General features: G+C 42.3%; 1 protein-coding gene across 4 annotated transcripts in view; it reads left to right on the top strand.

Moving 5' to 3' along the window:
- The window catches only part of MAPK9 (mitogen-activated protein kinase 9), a 58,672-nt gene that overhangs the window by 5,437 nt on the left and 33,987 nt on the right, over positions 1–19,248 (top strand). For 3 of the 4 annotated variants that reach the window (XM_060636436.3, XM_060636434.3, XM_060636437.3), the window contains exon 2: positions 11,401–11,571. In XM_060636436.3, the coding sequence (XP_060492419.1) occupies positions 11,450–11,571 (122 nt within the window). In that variant the 5' untranslated portion in view covers positions 11,401–11,449. Of the gene's footprint in view, positions 1–11,400; positions 11,572–12,013; positions 12,250–19,248 lie in introns of those variants that run through there. The other variant, XM_060636438.3, reaches the window with a different exon arrangement.

Raw genomic sequence — 19,248 nt, 5'->3', positions numbered from 1 at the left:
AAAAGTAAATTCTGTGCAGTTTGACCGAGATGCTCACCCACCATTGGCCATGTCATCAACTTTTGCATTTCCCAGATTTTAGTTCACACTTTCAGAATGCAAACGTTTATTTGGGGGAGCAGGAAACAGAATGGGTGAGGTAATACCTGTCCTAATGTCACCTGACATTGAGACCTTGCCCTGTGCTGGGCACTGTGCTCACTGTCCCCTGAGGGTGATTCTATGCTTATCCCTGTTTTACAGATGTGTGTAATCGCTGGTCTGAGATCATCCAGATAAGTGGTAGGCTCTTTGCCCTCTGACCCCAGAGTCCTAATCTGTGTTTTTTTAAAACAGATATCTTTTACTATGCTATTATGTGTCACAATTAAATATCTAAAAAGAAAATACAGAAATCCTAATCTAGACAGCTATTTTGACAATTCTTGTAAAAATATACACTCTGAATCTTAAGTCTGTATACTGTAATTTAGAAGAGAGTAATACACATTTTTTTCTTTTTCCTTTTCGCTTCCTTCATCCATTTCTTTCCTACACCTAACCCCACCTTTGGCAACCACTAATCTGTTCTCTGGATTTATAAGGTTGGCAGTTTCATTTTGTTTTGTTTTTTATATCCCACATATAAGAGAGATCACACGATATTTGTCTTTCTCTATCCAACTTACTTCACTTAGCATAACACCCTTGAGGTCTGTCCATATTGTCACAGATGGTAAGATTTCCTTCTCTTTTAGGCTGATTAATATTCCATTGTGTATGTAGACCACCTCTTCTTTATCCACTCACCCACTGATGGACACTTAGGTTGTTTCCACGTCTTAGCTACTGTAACTAATCCTGCAGTGAGCATGCGGGCGCAACTATCTTTTCAAGTTAGTTTTTGTTTGCTTTGGATAAATATCCAGAAGTGGAATTACTGGACCATATGGTAGTTCTGTTTTTAACTTTCTGAGGAACCTCCATACTGTTTTCCTTAGTAGCTGCATCAGTTTGCATTCCCACTGACAGTGCCCAAGTGCCCCTTTCTCCACATCCTCACCAACACTTGCTATCTCTTGCCTTTTTGATTTTAGCCATTGTAACAGGCGTGAGGTGATAATCTTGTGGCTTTGATTTGTGTTTCCCTAATGATTAATGATACTGAACATCTTCTTATGTACCTGCTGGCCATCTGTATGTCTTCTTTGGAAAACTGTCTATTCAGATCTTCTGCCCATTTTTTAATATCAGATTGTTTGTTTGTTTTGCCATTGAGCTGTATGAGTTTCTTACATATTTTGGATATTAGTCCCTTATCAGATACCTGATTTGCAAATATTTTTTTCCATTTCCATAGTTTGCCTTTTATTTTGTTAATGGTTTCCTTTGCTGTGCAGAAGCTTTCTAGTTTGATGTAGCCCCTCTTGTTTTTTTGTTTTTGTTGCTTTTTGTATTTTTGTTTTTGTTGCTTTTACTTTTGGTGCCAGATTACAAAAATCCTCGTCAAGACCTATGTCAAGAAACTTACCACCAATGCTTCATTCTAGGAGTTTTGTGGTTTCAAGTCTTATGTTCAAGTCTTTAATCCGTTTTAACTTAGTTTTTGTGTATAGTGTAAGAGTGGTTGAGTTTTATTCTTTTGCATTTGGCTGTCCAGCTTTCCCACACCATTTATGGAAGAGACTGTCCTTTCCCCATTGTATATTATTGGCTCCTTTGTCACAAATTAATCAACCATATATATGTGGGTTTATTCTGGGCCCTCTGTTCTGTTCCATTGATCTATATGTCTGTTTTTTTTAATATTCTTTAAAAAATATTTTTTTTAATGTTTATTTTTTTTTGAGAGAGAGAGAGACAGAACGCAAGCAGGGGAGGGGCAGAGAGAGAGGGAGACACAGAATCTGAAGCAGGCTCCAGGCTCCAAGCTGTCAGCACAGAGCCCGACGCGGGGCTCAAACTTACAAACTGTGAGATTGTGACCTGAGCCGAAGTTGGTCACCCAGCTGACTGAGCCACCCAGGTGCCTCTGTATGTCTGTTTTTATGCCAATACCGTAGTGTCTTAATTACTATAGCTTTGTAATACTTAATTACTATACCTTTGAGATCAGGAAGCATGATGCCTCCAGCTGTGTTCTTTCTTAAAATTGCTTTGGCCATTCAGAGTCTTCTGTAGTTGCACACAAGTTTTAGAATTATTTGTTCTATTTCGGTGAAAAATGCCACTGGAATTTTGATAGGGATTGCATTGAATCTTTAAATTGCCTTAGGTAGTGTGGACATTTTAACAATATTGATTTTTCCAATCCATGAACACAGAATATCTTTCCATTTATTTGCGTCTTTAACTTTTTTCATTAACGTCTTTTGGTTTTCAATGTAAAGGTCTTTTACCTCCATGTTTAAATTTATTCCTGAGTAGTTTATTCTTTTTGATACAATTGTGAGAACATCATTTAATTTCTCTGACAGTTCATCAGCATATAGAAACACAAAATATTTTTGTGCATTAAGTTTGTATCCTGAACCATTATGAATTTGTTTATTCTAACAATTTTTGATGGAGTCTGCCCAGGAGCCTGCCCTCCCACTTGAGAGTCCTCATGCTAACCACTGTACCACACTGCCCTACATTTATTCTTCTGCTTAGTTTTGCCTATAACAAATATTTACTGGGCACCCACTATGTAATTAGTAGAGGATTAGGAAATGAATCAGACGCATTTTCTGCCCTCAGGGACCTCACAGAGTAGAAGTAGAGGTAGACTTGCAATAAAACGAATATAGGTTGTGGTGCCAAAAACGGGGGCATGCCCAGCACAGCTTGAAGTTTCCTGTAGAGGAAAACTTTCAAGAGAAGCAGGTGCATGCACTAGATTTTGAAGGAAGATGAAGGTTGGCCAGGAGAACAAAATGGGGAGGAAAGTCATTTCAGGCAGATGGGACAGCTCGGGAAGAGGCGTAGAAGAGGCAGTATCTGGTGTGTCAGCTGGTGTCAGGTGATTCAGTATTGCCCAAGAGTGGGCCAGAAGTCCTGTGAACCCCTCTGCCTGCTAAAGATCAGAGTTTTACTCTCAAAGCAGTTGGTCACTATCCAAGGAATTTAAACAGAAGAGCAGTATGATCACTGCATATGTTCAACAAATCTCTTTTTTAATTCCTTATTTGGAAATAATTCTCCATTCATAAGAAATTGTAAAAATAGTACAGAGAGGTCCCGTGCACCCTTCACCCAGTTTCCCCCATTGGTTGTCATTTACATACCCACAGTATAGTATCAAAGCCAGGGAAGTGGCATTGGTGCAGCGTATGGGTACAAATCTGTGTCCTTTTATCACATGGAGAGATTTGTACAAACACCACTACCACAGTCAAGATACAGAACTATTTCATCGTCCCAAAGTTCTCCCTTGTGCTACCCTTTATAACCACACCCCGCCCCCACTGCCCACCATTCATAAACCCTGGCAATCACTAATCTGTTCCACAGCTCTATAATTTTGTCATTTCAAAAACGTTGTGTATGGGCGCCTGGGTGGCTTAGTTGCATAAGTGTCTGACTCCTGGTTTCGGCTCAGGTCATGATCTCACGGTCTTTGGGCTCAAGTCCTGCATCAGGCTCTGCGCTGACAGTGCGGAGCCTGCTTGGGATTCTCTCTCTCCATCTCTCTGCCCCTCCCCCTCTCAAGCATGCATGCACACAAGCACTCACGCATGCTCGCTCTCTCTCAAAATAAATAAACTGAAAAAAAAAAAAAAAAGAATGTTGTGTGAATGGAATTATACTGTATGGACCCTTTGAGATTGGCTTTTTTACTTAAGGATAATGCCCTGAAGATCCACCCAAGCTGTTGCATGTATCAGTAGTTGGTTCATTTCTACTACTGCCCCGTATTCCATGGTATGGATGTACAGCACTTTGCCTAACTGCTAACCCACTGAAGGACACCTGGATTGTTTCCAGTTTTGAACTGTAGAAAATGTCACTGCTGTGAGCATTCATGTAAAGGTTTTCCTGGGGAAATGCCATGTGAATAGTGGTTTGAAGGTAGCAGGAATGGAGGCTGGGAGAACACTTGGGCGGTTGCCCCATCAAGGGAACACTTAGAACACCCCAACCAGAGCACTGGGAGTCGGGGCTGGGGAGGAGGAACAGACAGGCCCAGTGCCTCCAAGGGGCCCATGGGTTGGAATCCTCGACAGATCCTTCCTTAGGATCCACCCATGGATGATGTGATTACCAAACACTAGTGGCTGTTCTTTATCATAGTAAGCAGTGTAGTTGAAGGACTGATGTTCAGAAGGATGGCTCTGAGATGTTGTAAGGTTCTTCATTATCAAAGAAAGATTGAGTTGTGGCGCTCTGCCATTTTTATTAAGAATTAAAGAAGGGGGGAGGCGCCTGGATTGCTCTGTTTGTTGAGCGTCTGACTCTTGATTTCAGCTCAGGTCGTGATCTCAGGGTCATAAGATCAAGCCCTGTGTCAGGCTCTGCACTGAGTGTGGAGCCTGCATAGGATCCTCTCTCTTCCTCTTCTCCTCTGCCCCTCCCATACTCACAAGCTCATTCACCCTATCTCTATCTCAAAAAAAAAAAAAAAAGGCAAGGAAAAAGAACAATTTGATTAAAAATTTCAACAAGCATTGAAGCTAAGAGAAGGATTGTGAAACTCTGCTTTTAACCAGAGCAGTCAATTAATTTAACTATTGCATGTCCTGGATATTCTGTACCATTAGCGTAGTTAAAGATTGTCTTGAGGCTGTGGATGACTGATTCATTATCAGAAGAAAAATTGTCTTGGTGGAGTAAAGCCAGCAGGATGAAGCATCCAGTCCTGTGTTTTCTCCTGGCCTGGTCCTGACCAGCCCTTGGACACATCACTTCAGTTTCTAAATGCAGTTAGGGATGTTAATTAGAATGGAGTATTGGGAAGAACAAGAAGATTGTAGTCAGACACACCTAAATTCAGATCCAGGCTGCGCCACTTCCCAGCTGGGAATTTGGGCAACTTCCTCACTGTCTTCTAGCTCTCTTCCTTGTCTGCAGAGGGGGGACAGCACTGCTCACCTGACGGGCTGTTAGGGGGATGTTTATAACTGTGGAGCTCAGAGTCTGGCCTACTCTTCTGCCTCCAGTCTCGTCTGCCCCCAACCTTCCCGACTTTTAGGTCTTGGCTTTCCATTTCAAAGGTTTCATTTATTATTATTTTTTTTAATGTGAAATGTGTGTGTGACTAAAAAAAATAAAAATAAAAAACAACAGAAAGTTGTAATGGGAAGAGTCAAAGTCTCATTTCCCACTGTGTCTCTGTACTTGCTAGTATACTCGTGTGTGTGTGTGCATGTGTGTGGGGCTGTGAATATTCACATTCACTACAGGCACTTTTTTAATTTAAAAAAATTTTTTTTAATGTTTATTTTTTAAGAGAGCAAGAGAGAGGCAGAGCTCAAGCATGGGAGGGGCAGAGAGAGGGAGACAAAGAATTGGAAATAGGCTCCATCCAGGCTCCGAGCTGTCAGCACAGAGCCTGATGCAGGGCTCAAACTCATGAACCATGAGATCATGACCTGAGCCAAAGTCAGACCCTTAACCGACTGAGCCACCCAGGTGCCCCTACCATACACACTCTTTAACTTGCTTCATTTCCTTTGTTTCATCTTAAACATCATTCCTCATCAGTACACAAAGTCCCTGCATTATTTTTAATGGCTTTTTTGTGCTTTTATGCCATAGTTTACTCATTCCAAGTGTATGTTTTAGGTTATTTCTTGGTTTTTTTGGGTTTTTTTTTTGTTTTGTTTGTTTGTTTGTTTTGGCCTGTTATAAAAAGTGCTACAAACATTCTTGCACAAATGTCTTTGAACATTTGTACATATATATTTATCAGGTACATTTATAGAATTGTAGTGGCCAGGTTAGGAGTCATGTGCATTTAAAATTTTCATTAGATGTTACATATTTTCCTCCCTAGAAATGTTTTGCCAACTTACAGGGCTCACCAGCATGTATGAGAATGCCTGTTCCCTCACACCTGGGTTGATACTGTGCACAAACTTGCACTCAGGTCTTGACTCGTCCTGGAAACCTTCCTTTATATCCATGTCCCACTCACACACTCCCTCTGCTCACTCACTGGCTGCTATCCCCACACCGCCCTTGGGCCCACTTCTACGTCTGCCCCTACGACACACTTCCCAGTATGCTCTTGACGGTTTGAGGGAATGGACTGTCTAGTTAGTGCTCTCTCAACAATCCCTACCTTGTGCTTGGTGCGTAGGAGGCCCTCATGAGATATTGGGAGATCTCAGTGAATGGTAGCCGATGTCCCCACAAGACTTGGACATAAATAGTATATTTACAGTAGTTGAACTGCTTATATTTAAAGGATTCTAGAGTTAGAGAATTTTTTTAATATAAAGCTGTTTTGAAATTTTTATTTATTTTTTTATTTTAAGTTGGCTCCATGCCCAATGTGGGGCTTAAACCACCCTGAGATCAAGAGTCACGTGCTCTACTGACTGAGCCAGCCAGGCACCCCTAGAGAATTTTTTTTAAAGGCATTTCTTATTCTAAACTCCAAACAAAGTAGGAACATCCCTCCTACCCAATGTTTATCTGTAGAGTGGGTAGATTTTACTCTAGAATCCTGGAGGGGATTCTATAAGGGTCTTCAGTCTTAGACAAATAGGGATTTTAGTAAGTTTTTTAAAATTTTTATTTATTTTGAGAGAGAGAGAGGGAGATGCAAGGAGAGAGGGAGAGAGAAAATCCCAAGCAGGCTCCATGCTGTCAGCACAAAGCCCAATGCGGGGCTCAAACTCAGGAACCATGAGATCATGACCTAAACAGGAACCAAAAGCTGAATATTCAACCAACTGAGCTACCCAGGTACCCCCAGACAAATAGGGATTTTAGATTAGAGCCTTTCATTCAACCAGGATTCATTGAAGCAGCATGGTAAAGTGGGAAGGGTATGGACTTGAGCCAGATGGCTTCATCAAAGGCTGTGCTGACTCCTTCCCCCTGGGCTCTGCCCACCACCCTCAGATCTGAAGAACCCAAGGAGCAGAGTGTGTCCCCCTAGAAGCTTTCTCAGTGGATCATTGGTGGGCATTGGACATTTCCTTAAGTTTATCGACATGTGAGAGGGAAGAAAGCCCCTCCCTGCCTTTGAGGTGCTACCAGCCTTGGGGGAGGGAGACATGGGCAGACCTGCAGAAACTGAGTAACAGCACAGCCTGACAGGGGCTGCACAGCACAGAAGCAGCGTGGGCGGAGATGGGGTCCCACTGCTCGGAGCCGAGGTGCGGAACCAGCACCCACTGGTGAGGGAAGTGAAGGCAGTGCCTGCACCTCAGTGTGTTGATGATGTGGTTGTACGAAGAATTCTTATATAGGACTTCCCAATTTGTAAACTGTTTTCTAAAACCCAGCTGACATCCATTCTGTTGAAATATAATCTCAACAGTTGATTTCATTAATAGCTAAATTACTTGGCTTTCTTGCGTGCTTTCTCATGTTCACAAAGCCCAAGTTTGACAGAGAAGATGGCTTTGACAGCTTCTCACTTAGGTAGCTTTTTCTGCCTACTAAGGGCAACTTATTTTAATTTAAAAATTACTTTAGGGGCGCCTGGGTGGCTCAGTCGGTTAAGAGTCTGACTTTGGCTCAGGTCATGATCTCACGGTTGGTGAGTTTGAGCCCCACATCAGGCTCCTCACTGACAGTGCAGAGCCTACTTGGGATTCCCTGTCTCTCCCTCTGCCTCTCTCTTGTCTTCTCTTCTCTCTCTCTCTCTCAAAATAAATAAATAAACTTTAAAAAAATTAAATAAAAATTACTTTAAATCTTGAGATGAAAATATGTTAATTCTCTAACCTAATGATGTGACATTCTCCCCAAATTCACAAAAGCTAACCTAATCGTGTGCCAGTCAAAGTACAGGTTACAACAGCTGTAGCAGAGAGAGTTCCAGAGTTGCTCAACAAGGTTGACATTAGTTTGTACCAGCCTGAGTGTGGGCAGGTGGACCAGAATGGGGGGGCAGCTCTGGGCCACAAGGTCATTCAGGACTCTGGCCAGTGGGCAGCTCTACCAGCTTCAACATGTGACTGCCGTCTCTGGGTCTGTGACAGCTGTTCCCCCAGCCAGCAGCAAGGGAGAAAGATAAGTTGGACAGCAAGCAGCTTTTGAAAGAGAGAGAGAGGAAGGAAGGAAGGAAGGAAGGAAGGAAGGAAGGAAGGAAGATAACAAGATGGATGGATGGGTGGATGGATGGATGGATGGATGGATGTTGAAATGGCACACATCACTCTGCTTACATCTCATCAGCCAAAAGTTGGTCATCTGGCCACACCTGGCTGCCAAAAAGCAGCCAGATGTCCTCTCTAGTTGGGCAGCCATTTGTCCAGCTCGCATAGGGAGGCTTCTGTTCCTGAAACAAAGGAGGGAGGATCTGGAGGATGTCAGCAGCCTGTGGCTGTCATGCTGCCTGTCTCTCAGGCACTGCAGACTTACCTGTCTGAAGCCAGATTTGCAGACTGCATGCGTCTCCTGCCCACCTCCAGCTGCTTCACCCGCGTTCCTCCTCATCTTCTCCTGGGCAGCACAGGTCATGCACATTCTTCCTCCATGCCGTGCATTTACTTCTTTTCCCCATCTGCCACAACCCTGCCATGTTTTGCTGGGCCTCCCTGCCTTCAGTCCTGCCCACCCCAGTCCATCCCTTTCACAGCTTCCTGAATGACCCCTCAGCAAAGCAAGCCAGAGCACATGCCTCTCTGCTTTGATGGCTCCACAGCCCTCGGGCCCAGGTCCAGATGGCTCCCAGCAGCTTCCAGGGCCCATCGTGATCTGGCCTGGTTTCCTCTCTCCAGCTTCTTTCCCCCACTGCCCAGCAAAACTAACTCTTAAATGACTTCTCACACTCAGAACGCACCTCCACCTCTCTGCACATGCTCTCTCTCTTCCCCACAGCTCAGAGCCTTCTCTGTCCTTCTCGGTTTAGGGGTCTCCTTGCATCGGGGCTCTTCCTGAACGTGCCCGCAGTATGCACTCTCTGTGAGCTCACCAAGGGCAGGCACACTGGCTGTTCCTGCACAGGACTTTGTCCACAGTGGTGTCAGGAAGTGCTTTTTTGAATGACTGGCAGTGCAGGTGTATTCCAGTAAGGCAAAGAAACAGCAGGTTGTAGTGGCTACCTGCCTTTTCACCTAGTCCATCTCTGAACCTTTGCACTTGTACCCCAAGAGCCAGTTTGAGCAATTCACCATGTCTGAGCACAGTCAGCTCGAGCTCTGTACCTCTGCTGTCTGTCTCTGGCAGATCAGATGCAACCTCCTCCATGAAGCTCTCCTTGTCTTCTGCACCCCTGCCAAAGGGTAGGGCCTCTTTTGCCTTGGTTTACTTTTTGCTTATGCCCTTATGTTATTATAACTTGTGTTACAACTTGTGTTACAGTATTCCCCCAACTAGCTGCTTTAAGGCGACCTGATCTTGCTTTATCACCTATGTTACTTACCACTTCTTATACAAAAGCACCCCATAAACGAGTTGAATTGTCTCAGCCCCATAAAAACTGTAAAAAAAAAATCATCTCTAGAAATAGATATTCCTTCAGATGTCAGTAAAATGAAGCAGCCTCCTCAGGGAATCATTAGGTACTGAATTATGGGTCAGAGCGGCAAAAGTTTATTGAATGCTTCTATTGTGGTCCTGTCCCCAGCAGTGTGAGATGCCACAGTAAGCAACACAGACCTGCCCTCACCGCCCTGGAGCTTAGGGCCCCCTCCTCACTGCAGCGTGGCTCAGCCAGGCTGTTTAGCTCACAGTGTAGCAGGGGCTGATCATCCCACTGTAGGTTGTCATGAGCAGTGTGTTGGTTCATCTAATGCAGTGCTGGCCTCCTGGAGGCACTCCCCAGCCTGTGTACAGCACATTCAGTCACAGTCGCTGGTGGTACTAAGAGCTGTGCCTCAGCCACTGCCCTGAGAATGGTTAAAAGAGGGGGAGGGGCGCCTGGATGGCTCAGTCAGTTGGGCATCCGACTCTTGATTTTGGCTCAGGTCATGATCTTGTGGGTTCATGGGTTTGAGCCCCTAGTCGAGCTCCATGCTGAGCATGGAGTCTGCTTGGGATTCTCTCTCTCTCTGCCCCTCCCTTACTTGCTCTCTGTATCTTTCCCAAAATTAATAAAAATAAACTTTAAAAAGATGAGGAGGGGAGCGGGGGTGAAGCAGTGGTCAGTGGGAGAAGCTATTCATTTGATTTAAATTCTTTGTTTAAGCTTGTTATTCATGAATTTATTTCCATGTTTAATGGAAATTCTAGGCATCACTGTATTGAAATACAAATCATCACTCCAGAGAACTTAGCAGGTAGGCATTAAATATTAGATGGTAGAACAAACAGGAATTTGCTGAAGCTGTAGAATAAAATTTAAATTCCATGTTTTTAAATAGTATATAATGTTTACCCCTATGATTTTATTGTTGGCTTTTTAATTTTTTTAAAAAGAGCAAAAGAAATAGTTTATGACTTCTAAATAAACATCTTCAGAAAAGAGCCAGGGATCCAAATCAGTGTAACTGCTGATTTGTGTTTGGTTGTTTTCTATATAAATCACATAGGCTCTTGCATGGCGGGGATCTCAGCCTACTGCCTAAGCCACCAAAAGGTGGCTGCCTAAACCACCAGTTTATACTAGTTTATCATGAATAATTGTCAGAGCATCCATGTTAATGACTATAGGTTACAATGGTTCTCTATCTACAACTGTCTGTATTGAGCCCACCAGTGATGTGGGGTTTGGGGAATGTGGGGCCTCAACGTGCCCAGTGGGCCCACACACCCATGTCTCCAGGCCCAGCACCCCAATGTTCCATCACTTCCTCCTTTTACAATCTAGATATGTAGTAGGACTTGCTTTCTGCTCCATCATTTCACCTGAATTTGTGGACTTAGAAGAAGACTGGTCCACTTGTGTTTTCTGCAGGAACTGTAGACAGAATCCCTTGGAAACCTCTCCCCAGTGCCTTCATCCCTGGTTGAGGCAGCCTGGCATAAGCTAGTTCCAAAGGAGGCGAACTGATGAGAATCACTCAGTGACATAATCCTGTCATGGCTAGCAAAAATGGACAAATAAAAGAAGAGCTGTTAGTTTCTAGTCTGCTCCCTTAAAACATGGTCATGTGGGGCCTCAATGTTCCTTCCTTTCATGATGGTCTTGTGCCTCTGAAATGTCGTTGCATTTTTTTGTTTGTTTTGCACTTTGCTTAAGTTCAGAACTTGGTCCAACCAACTTTATCAACTTACAGCCACGTTGTCTTACATGCCAATAAACTTGCAACCCTATGAAGTGAGCTGTGCCTGTATCATCTCAGAAAGAGTACATGTTCATTCTGTTTCTCTTTTAAGGAACCTGACCACTGTACCAGCTCTTTGGAATATTCTATGATACTACATCATGAGTGACAGTAAATGTGATAGTCAGTTTTACAGTGTGCAAGTGGCAGACTCAACTTTCACTGTCCTGAAACGTTACCAGCAGTTGAAACCAATTGGCTCTGGAGCCCAAGGGATTGTTTGGTAAGTATGCTCTGTTTCAATAGCATGGACTGAGTTTTTGTCATAATAAAAACCCAATAAAATGAAGTTGTCAGAACTTAGAAACGCTGATGATTAAAAAAATACTCTTTTCTTTGCAATAGGTTTTTGAACTATATCAGATCAAGCTCTTGCTCTAGTTATATGTAGTCATATTGTAGGATACAGACCTCAATTCTTAGAATGCTGCATAAATTTATAGTTTGCGATTTTTCTTTTTTTCCCTTTGTTTTTTTTTCTTTTCTTTTCTTTTCTTTTCTTTTTTTTTTTTTTTTTTTTTTTTTCCATTTCCCTGTCATTAGATACTAGACTAATAGGTATGACAGTGAGTTGTAACAGAAATTTGGAGTTTTATTCATTTCTTCATCCTGGCCACCTTTCCCCTCTCCCCCTTTTATCCCCAATCACTCCTATTCATTTCTAGGCGCCGTCACTGCAGTGCCTTGCCCTTCATTGGCAGGATGAGGCCAGTCAGTGTCATTATCACCCCATGGATTAACCAGGAAGGGCTGCTGTGTGAGGGGTTGGGCTGGCCGTCTCTTCCTTGGTGTCTCACTTCAACCATGTGTCCAGCCCGTCAGAACCGTTGGTCTGACCCTGAACCTTAGTCTCTTGCATGGTAAGACAGTCAGCTGCCGCGACATCACCGGCCAGCTAAAGGTAAAGTCTTTCACGTGTTTTCTAGACTACAGTTATCAGCGCTTCCCAAACTTTTCAACCCATAGTTTTCTGGGCAGGGCTTTTCTTTTCTTTTCTTTTCTTTTCTTTTTTTTTTTTTTTCTTTTTTCTTTTTTGGGTCAATAAAAACAAGGTTGTCTTTGCATCTAAAATAAACTGTGATGGAGCTAAATATCCATTGTTTACAACTTGTAGGCAGAGGGGATTCAAGATAAAAGAGAACTAACTCTTCCAGATGTTCTGGTAGGGGGGCTTAATGTTGTCATTAGAGATTTTGAGTCTAGAGACCCAGCGCTTTGTAATTGATCCTCGGTTATGGAGACCTGAGATCCGGGAAATCCTTCCCGTTGTTCCCTTTAGCCTAGGTGGTTGGAGCCCTGGGAGCTAAGAGGAAATGACATTCAGAACTTCACAGAAAAACTAATGTAGGAGAAGGGGCTGTTTGGGAGGAATGCCCAGTCTGGGTCTAAAATAAGGGTGATCTTAATTTCCAAAAGATAACACACTGTATTGCTATTTAAATCCATTGTGCCAAGAGAAGTTTTAAAGTCATTGGATGGTTCAAGTGAGGACACTTTGAAATGTATAAAAAGTTCTAGACAATAAAACATTCTTTTGATTTATAATCCATCTCTTACTTGGAATTGCACAGTAGTTTGATACAGGTAATTTGGCAAGGCTGATATTAACAACATTTAATGTAATAACCACATTGAGAGTCAACCTCTCAATATGGTTCATAAGTAATTCTAAATAAAGTTCATGAGTAAAAAAAGTTCATAAGTAATTGCAAAATGGAAGGTTTTGTAAATGGGAGGCAGTTAAAATTAATGACTTCATTGCAGCATGTAAATAACAGTAAAATCACATGTTACTTTATAAAATACCATTTTGCAGAGATTGGTTTTGACTTCCAGGTTGTATACGCTACTTTTCATCTTTAATTTTTACAGACATGTTTAATAATGAAATTATTCATCACAGATGTGTATTTTTTATTAAAAATTTTTTAGTTTTTAAACAAAAGTTCCTAATATGCCATCATAAGCTAAACCTCATCTGAGAAAAGCAGTGGCAGAATTATAGTATGGAAAGTTCTGAATTAAAAAAAAATTTTTTTAACTCAGAGCCCAGAAATAAACCCATACATTTATGGCCAGTTGATTTTGGAAAAGTTCGCCACGGTCATCCATTGGGGAAAGAGCAGTCTCTTCAACAGATAGTGCTGGGGCAAGTGTATGTCCACATGCAGAAGGCACGTCATGTGTTGGACCCTTGCTTCACATTGTGTAAAAGGTTAACTGAAAATAAATCATTGACCTAAATGTAAGTGCTGGAAGCATAAACTCCTAAAAGAAAACCAGGGAAGCTTCATGACTTTGGATTCTTAGAAATGACACCAAAAACATGAGCAACAAAAGAACAAATTGGACTCCATCAAAATTTAAAACTTTGGTGCATCGAAGGACACTGTCAACAGAGTGAAGAAACCACCCACAAAATGGGGAAATGTTTGCAAATCATATATCTGGTAAGCATCTAGTATCCGGAATGTATAAAGAACTCTTACAACTTTAAAAAGACAACCCAATTAAAAAAACAAAACAAACAAAAAAAAAAAACACAGCCGAAGGACTTGAATAGAATTTCCCCAGAGGGGATATATAAATAGATAATAAGCACATGCAGAGGTGCTCATCATTAGTCATTTGGGAAATGAAATCAAAACCACAGTGAGTTACAACTTCATACCCACTAGAATGGCCATGATCAACACAACAGAAAATAAAAAATGTTGGCAAGGATGTGAAGAAGTTAGAAGCCTCATGCATCGCTGGTGAGAATGTAAGATGCTGCGGCCTCTTGTGGAGAACAGTTTGACGGATCCTCAACGCAGAATTACCACGTGACCCAGTAACTACTCCTAGGTATATACCCCAAAGAATTAAAAGCCATTGTACCAACAAAAACTTACACAGATGCTTTGTACACTGTAACAAAGGTGTACACAGATGCTTGTAGCAGCAGTATTCGCAATAGCCAGAAGGTAGCCCAAATGTCCATCAGGAGATGATGAATAGATGCACAAATTGTGTTCTGTGCACACATAGGGTTTGATTCATAAAAGGACCAAAGCCCTGACACGTGCTACAACATGGATGATCCTCAAGAGCACGCTAAGTGAAAGAAGCCAGACGTTTATATGAGATGTCTAGAGTAGGTGGGTGCCTGGAGGCAGATGCAGACTGGTGGTTAGCAGAGGCAGGGGGGACGGGGGGATGGGACACAGCTGCTTACAGGGTATGGGCTTTCCCTTTGTGTTGACAGAAATCTTTTGGAATGATACAGAGCTGGTGTCCGCACAGCATCATGAATAGACTGAACGCCACTGAATCATTCATTTTCAACTGGTTAATTTTGTGTGTCTGTGAATCTCACCTCAAATATTTTCTTTAAAAAAAAGAAAGCAAACTGGAGGGATGCCTGGGTCACTCAGCCTTGATCTCAGCGTTGTGAGTTCAAGCCCCACATTGGCGTGAAGTCTACTTTAAAAAAAAAAGCAAACCAGAAGGTGCCTTACAGCAAGGCTATTTTATCATTTTGTCATTTGGATATTTAATTCCTGATACTAAAGTATTGTATGTAATGGTATTTTTACACTGTACAGTGTGTAAAATATGTTGTCATTTCCCTGTAGTAGCTTGACTTCTATATTGACAGAATCTTAATAGTAAAGTCACTTAAATCTTAATGTTTTCCTTTACATGATTTCATGACAATTTTGTTAATACTTGTGGGAGCAGCTTTTATCCCACGTGCAGAAAGGTAGGCAGAAAGAAGTACATGAGGGCTAAAACCCTGACGCTGTTCTAAATCTCATCTCTTGCAAATCCCCATTTCCATTAGCCTGAGTTTTGATTCTAAGGCAAGATCAAAGGCTGGGTTTTTGTTGTTTTCTGCTCAAGTGAGAAGTCATTACTTGGAACTAATTAAGCTTAATTAATTAATTAAAACTTGATGAGCCCATGCACAGCTAACAGTTTATTCCACAATCTTCGATGTCACTATTCACTTAGCTTTGTAACCCAGACAGTTACTTGTTACCAAACCAAAGCCTGTTGGGCTAACTTCACAGGATGCATGGAAAAGGGTTAGTTAACTTGATTCAGATGACTGATGTCTTCTGGTAGAGATGTGTGTACAGCTGTGAAAATCTTTCTTGGGCTTCTGGGATGTTTCATCTGTTGGCCTTCAGATGAAGTGCTATCCTGGGAGCTGGGCCTATATAGTTGGAGACCTGCCTTCTGTTATCACGTCATTGCTCCTTTCTCCCAGAGTCTGTGTGGCCTTGCTGTTGGCCAGGCGGGTGGGTGACTGACTGCTCCTCGCCTTGCCGGTGGGCTTGAGGCTTTGGGGTCCCCTTGAGCCACAGCAATGGTGATCCTCAGAATGAGAGAGTACTTCCCCTGTGATACCCGCTCCACCCCATCTTCTGAGGATTTTTTCCCAGATCTGTTTTGCACAGCATCGTGGGTATTGGCATTCTGCTTTGAGGGCCTCAAAAGAAAAGTGTTCAGTATGCGGTGCAAAGAGAGGGTCTTTCACCCTCTCCTAGAAACTACTAACTACCGTTAGTTAGAAACTACTAACGGTACCAGTCAGGCCCCTTTTTTTCCTCCAGTGACAGAAGGGTCCGAGTGTCCCCCACCATCAAGCCCTAACTTCTAGATAACTGGTTCTCTGCAGCCGTTCTTTCCCTGCAAACATGACCATTACTTTTGTCCCCACTGCATGTGGGGATTGGATTGTCCTCAGAAGCCCACCAGTCTTTAAGACACTGTCACTGGTCTTTCAAGACTAATCTCATCTATGAAACATCCCCAGCTAATCTCAGCTCACATTTAGAATAAAGTCTCCTCTCTGATTGAACCAAATGCTTCATTGATGTGCACACCATGTGAGCGTGCGCGCGCGCGCACACACACACACACACTTCAGAACTAGAAGATAATAGATTTGTGTTTTAAATCAAATTTGTGGTAATTTGTTACAACAGCAATAGGAAACTAACAGAGGAATATGTGTTCTTACATTTTTGAAAATAAAATGTAGTAGCAATAGTGCATGGTTTACAAAACTTGTTAATCATCTGTGTAAACTAGAGCTTTATGAAGACCTAGGGACTAGGGTGCAGCGAAACCAAAGTGCAGGTACTGGTCTGGGATTAAGTGGAAGAGCTGGGACCAGAGGAAAATATTCTGCCTCTTAATTTTGAATAGCTTTTGCAATTGCCTCTTGTTTCCATATTTTTGTTCATTAAAAATGTTAGTGAAATAGGGGTGCCTGGGTGGCTCAGTTGGTTAAGCATCCGACTCTTGACTTCAGCTAGGGTCGTGATCTCACAGTTTATGAGATCGAGCCCCACGTTGGACTCCACACTGTCAAGCGTAGAGCCTGCTTGGTATATTCTCTCTTTCCCTCTCTGTCTCTCTGCCCCTGCCCTGCTTTCTCTCTCTCTGTCAAAATAAATAAACATTTTAAAAATGTTAATGAAATAAATTAGGAAGTAAGTTTTGAAATCTTTATCATTTTGAATCATTCATAAATATCAACTATATTATTTCGTAAAATTAAGTAACTGCAAGATTTTGTTGAAGCTGTAGCGGGGGAAAAGTGTGTACATTTCTTTCTTATCTGTTCAGTTTTTCTTTCTCCTAAAATCTCAAGTTGTTCAGCCAAAATAGTGAGAATTATCTGTTTTATGGAACACTTGCATGAAGTTTTTAACTTAAAAAAAAAAAGTTTAATGTTAGATCTGGCAGACCCTAGAAGTCACAGTTACAACCTGAGCATTAAATGGTTAGTCTGGCTTTTACTCCTTTATCTTTCTAGTTCTGTTCACCCATGAATGTCAGCCTCTTCTTACACTGTTTTATTTTCTCTCCACTAGTATGAGTAAATAAACATATAATGTCTGTAACAAAATTTCTGCGATAAAGAAGATTTATAGTGTAAAGCACAGGAAGCCTGTGATGTAGGAAAACTGAGTTCCAAGGCCGGCTCTGATCCACACACTGGTAGTTCTTTGTGACCTTGGACAAATCCTTGGGTCTTTGTATGTCTTAACAGTCTCACCTCTAAAGTGAGCAGTTTTAGAGCTTCTGTATTAGAATGATGGATCAGATACCCAACAAAGAGAGCAGGAGGGCACTGACAGTAGTCAGTGGGATGAGAGCTTTTAACACATTTCTGAAATGTAAGAAGTAATTGGAAACTTGATGCAGATAAACAGAGCAGGGGAAGTGAGAATAAGTAGCTGAGACATTTGCAGTGAGGAAGAGAACCTATCTAGAGTAAAACCCCAAAGAGGCTGTAGGTGTAGGGATGACAGAGACAGAAAACGAAGGTGAAACAAGTGCCCAGAAATAGGGGTGTTAATTAAAAGTGTGTCTATGAAACAGTTGTGCTAGTTGGCTACCCACATCCGCCCGCCATCCCCGTGCTCAGCATTTGCGCCTAGAGAGCAAGTAGGTGAGTGAAGAATTACTAGGCCAGGATCTGGGGATGGACAGAATCCTAGTAGGGGAAGCCCAAAATTTGTGGCTCTTTCCCCTGAGGACATTTGAGAATTCTAGAGTGCATAGCTGAGAGATTGAGTAATACTTTGGATTGCCTTGGGTGACCAGCAGATTGGAGCCCAGGGTCCTATAAGGGGCCAGGTGAACTTTTTGCCTTGACCAAAAAAAGACTGCACCCAAGAAGTTAAAAATGAGCCCGAAAGAAAATGTTAAAAAAAAATTTTTTTTAAAGCGGGGTGGGGGCGGGGGGGTGCCTGGGTGGCTCAGTCAGTTGAGCGCACAGCTTTGGCTCAGGTCATGATCTCACAGTTCGTGGGTTTGAGCCCTGCGTCGGGCTCTGTGCCGGCAGCTCAGAGCCTGGAGCCTGCTTCGGATTCTGTGTCTCCCTCTCTCTGTGCCCCTCCCCCACTCCCGCTCTGTCTCTCTCTGTCCCTCAAAAATGAATAAATGTTAAAAAAAAATTAAAAAAAAAAAAGAATGAACCTGAAAGAAATGGACCCTTGCAGGCACTGCCACTCAGCCTCAAATCACCTCATTTGCTGAACTTGACGTGAACCCAAATTGCTAGTGCCCCCCACCAGGTGCCCAGCAGAAGTGAATTTAAATTCTAGATATCAAGCTATTTCTAGATAGCAAGCAGTTCTGCAAGTGCAAGGCCCCACACACCATCACAAATGACTTGTCACACGGGAGAATAGACAACATGCATGTGACCCAGCACAAACAGAAAAGAAACAGATCCACAGGGGATATTAGTGTTATTGGATCCAAACTTTAAATAGCTATGGCGTTGTGTTCAAGATGGTAAAAGGCAAGATGAAAAATTTTTGGTAGAAAAGTGAAGACTTAAAAAAAAAAACTAAATTGAAATTCTAGAACTGTAAGATATAGAAATTAAATTATGAAGTTAATGGATGGGTTTAATGGCATATTAGATATAACCAAAGAGAGATTTAGTGATCTGAAAGGTGGGTCAGGAAAAAAAAAATTCAGTGGGGCACCTGGGTAGCTCAGTTGGTTGAGCGTCCGACTTCAGCTCAGGTCGTGATCTCATGGCTCATGAGTTCAAGCCCTGCGTCAGGCTCTGAGCTGAGCCTGTTTTGGATTCTATGTCTCCTTCTCTGCCCCTCCTCCGGCTCACACTCCTGTCTCTCCAAAAAACTAAATAAACATTAAAAAAAATTTCAGAATGAAGCCTGGAGAGACAAAAGGGTAGAAAAATACAGAAGAGAGGATGTTTTCATTTTCTATGGCTGCATAATAAGTTACCGCAAACTTGGTGTTTTAAAGCAACACCCATTTATGATTTCATACTTCTCGTAGGTCAGAAATCTGCATGGGCTTGCCCGGGTTCTTGCCCAACATCTCATGAGGCTGAAATCAAGATGTTGGCTGGACTGTG

Source organism: Panthera onca, chromosome A1, assembly GCF_046562875.1.
Source record: "Panthera onca isolate mPanOnc1 chromosome A1, mPanOnc1 haplotype 2, whole genome shotgun sequence".
Lineage (NCBI taxonomy): Eukaryota > Metazoa > Chordata > Mammalia > Carnivora > Felidae > Panthera > Panthera onca.
Note: the sequence above shows the minus strand (reverse complement) of the source record. Positions and strands in the feature narration are given on the sequence as shown.